The 9,145-nt window shown below is 52.3% G+C and overlaps 1 protein-coding gene across 1 annotated transcript in view; it reads right to left on the bottom strand.

The window, feature by feature from the left end:
* Nucleotides 1-444: 444 nt before the first annotated feature.
* The window catches only part of C5AR1 (complement C5a receptor 1), a gene marked incomplete at both ends in the record, with an annotated part of 33,532 nt that continues 24,831 nt past the window's right edge, over nt 445-9,145 (bottom strand). Inside the window, 1 exon segment of the mRNA XM_080829302.1 lies at nt 445-1,500. Coding sequence (XP_080685428.1) covers nt 445-1,500 — 1,056 coding nt within the window.

Here is a 9,145-nt window from a genome sequence, read left to right as displayed (position 1 = left end):
CTTGACCAGAATATGTTTTGGGAGGGTCCTTACAGGTTTTTTTCCCCATGTATTTATAAAATAAATACATCACTATCGTTTAAAGGTTGGAATGTTTCCATGTGTCTGTTTTCTCTGTATCCAATGTGTTCTATTCACCACCTGCCCCTGCACAGACAGACAGACAGAGGGGACACCCGTTGGGGGCGCTCCCGGTAATACTGGTTTCTGCTTGTTTTCCGAAGCCCTTGGATGGAAAGAAAAGTCGAGGGTCCCTAGAGGGACCCGTTCATCCTGCAAGTGCGGGAGGACCCGTCTGGGAAAGATGGAAAGGAACGGAGGAACGTTCACTCCAACATCAGCACCGCACCAAGGGCTGGGGGCAAGAGAGGCAGAGAGAGGAGGGACAGGCGGGAAAGGGGGGCGAGCACTGAGCAGATGGGAGGGAGGCTAGGAGGCCCCCCCTCACACCGACTGGCTCTTCGGGGCTGGGGTGTCCACCGTGGAGAGGGTGAAGGACTTGCTGTCCCTGCCCAGGGACTCCTCGGTCAGCACCTGCCGCAGCCTGGCCGGGAGGGACTTGAGAAAGCGGCTGTGGAACCCCTGGGCGGCCACCACGTAGATGATGGGGTTTATACAGCAGTTGATGTAAGCGAGGGCCACGCACAGGGAGTCCAGGTTGGACACGGAGGCGAAGTTCTCCGAGTTCCTGGGGAACACCGCCAGCATCAGCCCCGTCACCTGGTAGGGCAGCCAGAAGACGAAGAAGCTGGTCACCACGGCCACCACCACCTTGAGTGTCTTGGTGGAGCGCGTGGCCCTGCGGCTCCAGGTCCGGAACAGGAGGAAGGTGTAACAGATGGTCAGCGTCACCAGCGGCCACAGGAAGCCCACGATCAGCCGGAGGAGAGCCACGCCTCTCTCCACCAGGACCCCATCGGTGCCATAGTCCACACCGCAGGTTGTCCGCAAGGGAAAGTAGTCGGTGCGCACCCGGCGGAAGAGGAAGGAGGGGATGGTGAGCAGCAGAGCCACCATCCAGGCCACGCTGCAAGTGCCCCAGGCCAGCCGCGCCCCCCGGTAGTTCTGGCACCAGATGGGGTTAAACACCAGCAGAAAGCGGTCGGCGCTGATGGCGGCCAGGAGCAAGATGCTGGCGTACATGTTGAGCAGGATGAGCGAGGGCAGGATGCGGCAGGCAGCGCCACCGAAGGGCCAGTGGCCGTGCTGCACGGTGGCAGCAAACAGGATGGGCAGGGCCAGGCAGGACAGGAGATCGGCCACCGCCAGGTTGAGAAACCAGATGGCGTTGATGGTCCGCTGGAACTCGTACCTGGTCACCCAGACCACTAGGGAGTTGCCCGGCACCCCTATCAGGAAGACGACGGTGAAGAGCACCAGGGCGATGGTGTCGGGAATGGACAGCCTGCGGGTACTGGGAGACTGGTCCACAGGCATGTTGGGGTCCAGGGTCGCAGTGCCATAGTCGAAGTACTCAGAGGTGCTGTACTCCACAGACGCCTGGGGGGAGTCAGAGGCAAAGGGAGGGTGAGTCTGCGGAGCGGTGCCGGACACCTGGCGGAGCTCCGCAGCGGGGAGCCCCAGGTGTCTCCCCAGGAAAATGGGGGTGTTGGGGGCTGAGAGACTGCAAGGGTGTCAGACCACTTATAAGAGTGGGAAACCCTTCCACACTGTTGAGTCCCCCTGCCGAGCTCTCGCTGCCTGCTGAAGTCTCTGGATGGCCCTGTGATCCAGGAACCGAGTGGTTAAAATCCAGTCCTGATTGGCCAGTACTGTAGCACAGGGCTTCTTAGCTATGTTTAAGGTCACCAACAAGCTGAGATGAGAGTACTGGGTAGTTATCCCATGGGCACCCACCATCGCCACCATCATCCCCTTTTGTTGCCTTCCACTCACTGAAGTAGCTCCCCAGAGAAGGCAGTGGCTCCGCAGGGCTTCATAGACTCGGGCAGAGCATTTAAGGGAGGGGAAAGGGAGAACCAAAAGCGCTCAGGGGCGCCTGGGTGGTTCAGTGGGTTAAGCGTCTGCCTTCGGCTCAGGTCATGATCTCAGGGTCCTGGGATCGAGCCCCATGTCAGGCTCCCTGCTCAGCCGGGAGTCTGTTCTTCCCTCTCACTCTCCCTCTGTGTGCTCTCTCTCTCTCTCTCTCTCTCCGTCAAATAAATAAATAAATTTTTTTAAAAAAGAATGATAGAGACATGCCAAAAGGACACAAAGAGAGCCTGGGAGAGACCCCTAGTTGAAGATGAGCCGATTTGAGTAAAGAAGGAGGAGAAAAGAGGAAATGAAACACATTAATATATAAAGATCTATGAGTTCAAAATGATAATAAAAACAAGCAAACTCATTGGTCACTTTTTTTCTGGAAAGGGAAAAAAATCGGGCATTTATCCTGCCATTTTTGCACAAGGTAAATTTCAGGGAGAGCAAGAGTCAATGGGGAAAGCCATCCTTTAGAGAAAAACCTAACAATGATACCTGCAGAAGGAACGACAGAATGCAGGAAATGATGGGTCTTGATGAGGACCATCAACATGGATAAAACCATCGGGTGAAAGGCTGGTGGGAGTTTTACAACAAACAGGCTGGGCTCATACACCAAACCAGCCAATCAACCTCAGTGTCCGGAGAAGAGAGACAATCAGACATGCTGTTCTATGTCATGTGATGCTTTAGAAAGGACGCAGCACCGCCTTTGAGTAATTCTTGCCAAATGAATGACCGTGAGTCTAATCAAGGTTCTAGATCAAAAACTACCAGTCTTGGTGCACCTGGGTAGCCCAGTCGGTTGAGCATCTGACTCTTGCTTTTAGCTCAGGTAGTGATCTCGGGGATCGAGCCCCATGTTGGGTTCTGTTCTGGGCATGGAGCCTGCTTAGGATTCTGTCTCTTCCTCTGCCTCTCCCCCTACTCTCTCAAAACAAAACTACCAGTCCACAGGAAATGTGTGGGAGAGAGGAACATGGTAAACAACACCACAGAGATGAAATCAGACCACAGATACTCTACAGGACAAATGGTCTGTTTACTCCTACAAATAAATGGCATTGAGAAAGAAAGACAGACAGACAGACAAGCAAAGAGAGAGAGGAAGAAAGAAAAGAAATGAAATGAAAAGAATTGAAAAAAGAAAAAAAGGAAAGGGAAATGTCATTGATTAAAAGAGATCTAGAGGCTGGGACGCCTGGGTGGCTCAGTGGGTTGAGCCACTGCCTTCGGCTCAGGTCATGATCTCAGGGTCCTGGAATCAAGCCCCGCTTCGGGCTCCTTGCTCGGTGGGGAGCCTGCTTCTCTCTGCCTCTGCCTGCCTCTCTGCCTGCTTGTGCTGTCAAATAAATAAATAAAATCTTTTAAAAAAAAGAGAGAGATTTAGAGGCATATCAAGCAAAGGTAATACAGAGACCTCATTTGGACCCTGATTGGAAGAATCAGCTGCAAAACCAGACTTTTTTTTTTAATTTTAAAGATTTTATTTATTTCTTTGTGAGAGAGAGCAAAAGATCACAAGCAGGAGGAGCGAGAGAGGGAGAAGCAGACTCCCCACTAAGCAGGGAGCCCGATGTGGGACTCGATCCCACGACCCTGGGATCATGACCTGAGCCGAAGGTAGACCTTTAACCATCTAAGCCACCCAGGTGCCCCTAAATTAGACATTTTTGAGACAATCTGGGACACTTAAAAATGGAGTGGGTATTTGACACCAGTAAGGAATCGGTGCTAGTTTTATTGAGGGCGATGTGGTTTTGTGTTTATGCTTTAAAAAAAGGAGGGGGAAAGATGTTTCTGATAAAGATACATTGCTGGTAAAATACCATGTCTTGGATTCGCTTTAAAACACTCCAGCAATGGAGCGCGCCTGGCTGGCTCGGTAGGTGGCGTGTGCACCTCTTGATCTCAGGGTTCGAGCCCTGAGTTCGAGCCCCACCATGGGTGTAGAGATTACTTTTTAAAAAATTTTAAAACTTTGTTTTTCTTTTTCAGAGAAAGGGAGTGTGTGCACATGCAGGCAGGTGAGCAGGGGTTGTGGGGTGGGGGGGAGGGAGCAGAGGGAGAGAGAGAATCCCAAGCAGGCGGCACACCCAGCCCGGAGCCCTACATGAGGCTCCATCTCACAACCCTATGATCATGACCTGAGCCGAAATCAAGAGTCCGACCCTTAACTGACTGAGCCATCCAGGCGTGCCCCGCTCCCCCAATTTAAAGATCTTAAAAAAAAAAAAAAAATTTTTTTTTTTTTCAAAAAAACACTCCAGCAAAAAAAAATCGCTGGGAAGCAGGAGACAGGAAGGGAGGGGAGGACTGTGGGTGACTAAGAACAGCAAAACACTGATAACTGTTGAGGCGGGGTCACGGGTCCCCTGAGGTTCACGGTATCATTCTCTCTACTTCTGTGTGTTTGAAATTTTCTTTTTTTTTTTAATATAGTTTTATTTATTTATTTGACAGAGAGAGACACAGCGAGAGAGGGAACACAAGCAGGGGGAGTGGGAGAAGGAGAAGCAGGCTTCCTGCCGAGCAGGGAGCCCGATGCGGGACTCGATCCCAAGACCCTGGGATCATGACCTGAGCCTAAGGCAGACCCTTAATGACTGAGTCACCCAGGCGCCCCTGAAATTTCCCATAATAAAATAAAATAAAGAGCAGAGGAGACCTGAGCCCTTCTTCCCAAGCCGAGCTGCTCCGAGTACCATGTACCCCAAGAGAGAGTCTGTGAGTTGCAGCAGAGCTGCAAAGAGCCTCGTAGGCAAATCTGTGCCCCAGGGGCACAAGACACAGCGGTAAAATCCCCATAGGATGATTATACCAAAGCACCCAGCGTTTACCGGGCGCTTACCAAGTGCCAGACATAACATAACTTCTTCAGATCCTGGCCACGCTCCCTAAAAGGTGGTGCTATTAATGTGCCCATTTTCTTGATGCGGACCCGGAGGCACAAGAAGGTAAAATAGCCTGTTCTAGGTCACAGGGTTTGGAACTCAAACCTATACGGGCTGGCGTGCAAACCCGGGCGGACGGCCCCTGACCATTTTCCAAGAGGGGCTGTGGATGGAGGAGGAAACTCCAGTGGCGAGCTCCATGGCCCTGGGGGCTAGCCCGCCCGTGAAGGCCACGTTGTCACCAACCTGGAGAAAGGAGACAGAGAGGAAGGGAAATGGTTGCTACAGAAACCTCCAGAGATGGACACCTGGATTTGCAGGCTTTGGTTCCTACCCCCTGAAACACCCACCTGGTGGAGAATTTAAGATGACAAACGCTCCAGGCCCCAGGCAGCCGAGTGCCTGGCGCTCCGCATGGGGACAGGAAAGGGCAGCCAATACAAACATTATTTCTCGATGTTATGATGATCAAAGAGCTTAGATCTTTCCCTGAACCACTTTTTTATTTCTCAGTCCCTTTATGTTGCTGGAAAGTGGGCCAGGCTGGTGGCCCCAGGGGGTCCTGGCTGGTATGGAGCCCTATCAGGGATGACATCATTACTCAAAGGGAAAGGGTCAGTGTCAGCTGAGGAGGGGAGGAGCAGCATGTGGTAGGTCCACCCCATAAAATAGGATTGAGCCCTAAAAAGGAACGAGGCGAGCCACCATGGGTATTTCTTCTGGGGTGACTTCTTCTGGGGTGATGTTCTAGAAATAGAGCTCACGACCGCATGACACATGAGTGTCCTACAAACACCACTGGATCGTACACATTAATACAGTGAATTATGCGTTATGTGAATTTTACTCAATTTAAAAAAAAAAAAAAAAAACAATGCCAGTGTCATGAACCCAAGGGAGGGGTGAGGGATTGTTTGTTCCTCTTGAACAGGGACCACACAGTCAGGACAACCAAATGCCATGTGACATGCTGGGCTGGAGCCCAGGGCGGAAAAAACCCTTCGTGGCAAAGGGCATGTTTGAACAACAGAGCGAGTCTGCATGGGGTCTGCGGCCTAGACACTAATATTGCACCAAATGTTAATTTCCCGACAATGGTAACTGTGCTCTGTTCATGTCCGTGACCGTGATCGCTCTTGAGAAATGAACACTAAGGTATTTGGGGGCCCAAAGGCATGATGCTTACACTTACTCTCAAACTGTTCAGAAAAAAAGATGACCCCCAGACATAGATATAGATGATAGATTGAGGATTAAGATCGGGAGACGACTGATTGATAAAGCAAATTTGGAGACTCTGGTAAAGACTAGATTACATGGGAGTTCTTTGTATCATTCTTGTAATTTTTCTGTAAGCGTGAAAATTGTTCAAAAGACAAAGTTCAAATTGTTGAGATATTTCTAGGGCTAAATAGCCCTGTCTGGGAGTCTTACACCTACCCTCCCCCACCCCCAACCCCCTGCCCCAGCTCCCTGGCTCCTTCCCATTTTCTTCTGGGACCCACCCATCCCCATCCCTCCACTCCCCCACCCCTATCCCCATGCTCCGTTTACTAAAGGGTTAATGCCAGGCACAGCAGGGGGCCCTAGACACCCCCACCCCCCTCCCCACCCCACCCCATCCCCCCACCTTAGCAGCTGCTCAATACTGGGTACATGAAGTTTTTGCCCAGTGACTCAGACTCCAAACGGGGAGCATCCATCCCCACACCCTGCTCTTGCGCTCCCCACTCCTCACATCAGCTGACAAAGCTCCTTCCTGGTGTGAGCTCATGGGGCCCTTTTCCCTCCCCTGACTTTATGAGGGCAGGAAAAAAAAAAAAAGTGCTGATTCGAACATCCTGTGGCTTTCAGGATCCTCCCAGTGCAAGTGGCTCAAAATGTTGCGCCCTTGAAGGCATCCCTACGAAGACGGGAAATAACAAGAGTGTCCAGCAAGAGGGGACTGGCTAAGTGACGGATGACACATCAGGAACAACAGATGTCACCATCTGGGAGAATGAGGGGTTGATGCATGGCTGGGGACGGAGCTCCAAGGTCCAGGGGGACCACTGCTAGAAAGTAAGGACCACCAGGGGTGCCTGGATGGCCTGGATGCCTGGAGCGCGCGACTCTTGATCTCAGGGGTTGTGGGTTCGAGCCCGACGCTGGGTGTAGAGATTACTTAAAAACAAACAACGACAACAACAAAATATATATATATTTTTTTTCAATAAATAAATAAAATAAAATCTTAAAAATAATAAAAAGCAAGGACCAGACGCCGCATAAAGCAGCCAGCCTGAAAAAGAAGACTCTTGCTTCCTCTCCCTCTCTCTCCTTCCCTCCTCTGTATCTCTGTCTCTAGTTCTAGCCTGTACCTGTCTCTCTCTCTCTCTCTCTCTCTCTCTCCAGAACAGCTCTAGAGGCAGATAGAGGAAGCTTGTACCAGTGGTTAGCCCCTGGGGGAGGGGGGTGAGAAGTGGGGGAGGGCAGGAGAGTGGGGGGAGGGGCGGGGGCTGGGGGGGGCAGGCACTGGAAGGAAGCATTTCACCCGGTATATTTTTGTTCCTCTTGTATGAGGAACCATACCCGTGCGTGCACTGCCCGTTCTAAGAAACAGACATCGTACAGCAAAGAAAAGAATTTGTGGTTCCTCGGTTCTAGGCAGGGCTCTTCGCCACGCTAATGTTAATCAGCTAATCAGCTGGGGGACCCTGACCCACGAGGCACCTACCCGCAGAGACATTATGGTCTATAAGGAGGGATGAGTGAACTCCCAAGGGGCGAGGGCTGAGTGTTGATGGAGAGCCCCACGCGGTGTGGGGTGAGGACGGGCTGGATCCCCACCCAATAAGAGCTTTCTGCACCTGTCCTTGATGGCAGCCACCAGCAACATGTGGCCACTGGGCGAGTGAAACGTGGCTGACATTCGGGCAGTTTAATTAAATTTCAATAACCACATGTGGCTAGTCGCTGCCCAATTGGACAGCACAGGTCTGGGGCTACAAAGGGGCCAGACACAGTCCCGAGCCCTTCCCAGGAGTTAGTTCATTAATGAACTCATAACAGCATTTACGTCCCAACATCCAGAAGCGTGGGATACTATTGTTCCTAAGTCCACAGGCCTGGGTTTCTTTCCCCGAGATTTTATATTTAAGAAACCTCCATCCCCAACATGGGGCTCGAACCCTCCACCCCGCAATCAAGAGCCGCACCATGTACCGACCGAGTCGGCCAGGCACCCCTCACCAGCCACGTTAAGAGGGTGGTGGCCGTGAGGAGATGTGCACGGATCAGAGAACGGGGTAAAGGACAGGCCGCGGGACTTACAAGAATAGCGGTCATCGTTGTCAAGCTCTATTCTAAGCCCTTGGCCTGCAGGAGCTCATTAAACCCACAGGACAGCCCTATGAGAGTTGTCGCTGTTCCAACAACCATATCACAGATGGGAAAACTGAGGCTCCTCTTAGAGCTTAAGAGAGCTTCCCGAGTCCTCCCGGCAGGTAGCAAGTGGTAGAGTTGAGAGAGAACTTCTGAGAGGTCCAGGCCTCTCTGAGTGGCTACATGGTACAGGGCGCTGGGACGGTCGGAGAGGGGTGGGGTGGGGGGCGGGGCAGTGCGTTCAAAGCCACAGCCACAAGTGAGAGCCAGGCAATGTGCTACCCACCAGAACATGAAAGAAAGCCAGCGTGGCCGGCAGGGGGCCAGGATGAGGTTGGAAGGGCCACCCAGGCTATCCATGCTCAAGAATTTGTATCTTATCCTTGGGTCATGGGGAGCCATGGGGGGAGTTTGAGCTGCAGAAGGGCTAGGTTAGTTTCAGTTTACAAAGATCCCTCCGGCCACTGTGAGATGGTGAGATGAGAGGCAGCAGGACCAGAGACGAGCTGAGAAGGAGCTCCAGGCCACTGAAGATGGGAGCGCAGATGGGGGGCGGGGGTTCATGGCCAAGAGGAGGAAGCAAAGTAGAAGGATTTGAAAGCACCGAGGAGACGCAGTCGTGCAAGTGGCATGCCATAAACTCTGCCCCAGGCCCTGGCCTCCCTCTCCTGGCTTCCTGTAGGGGATCCTTCCATCCACCCCCATCCTTCCAGCAAGGGAAGTCTTGCCAACCGTGCCCCCATGGAAGGAAAAGAACAGACCCCCTTAGGGACGCTGTCAGAGCCACTAAATCCACAGGAGGCAAGGTCTGCTTCCCCTCCCCCACCACAAACTCCAAACATTCCTACAACCACACATCTCTGAATAATCCACCCACAGAACCCCATGGAGCCATCAGAGGTCGC

Source organism: Martes martes (genome assembly GCF_963455335.1).
Source record: "Martes martes genome assembly, chromosome: 17".
In the NCBI taxonomy this organism is placed as follows: domain Eukaryota; kingdom Metazoa; phylum Chordata; class Mammalia; order Carnivora; family Mustelidae; genus Martes; species Martes martes.
This window is presented reverse-complemented; position numbering and strand designations above follow the sequence as displayed.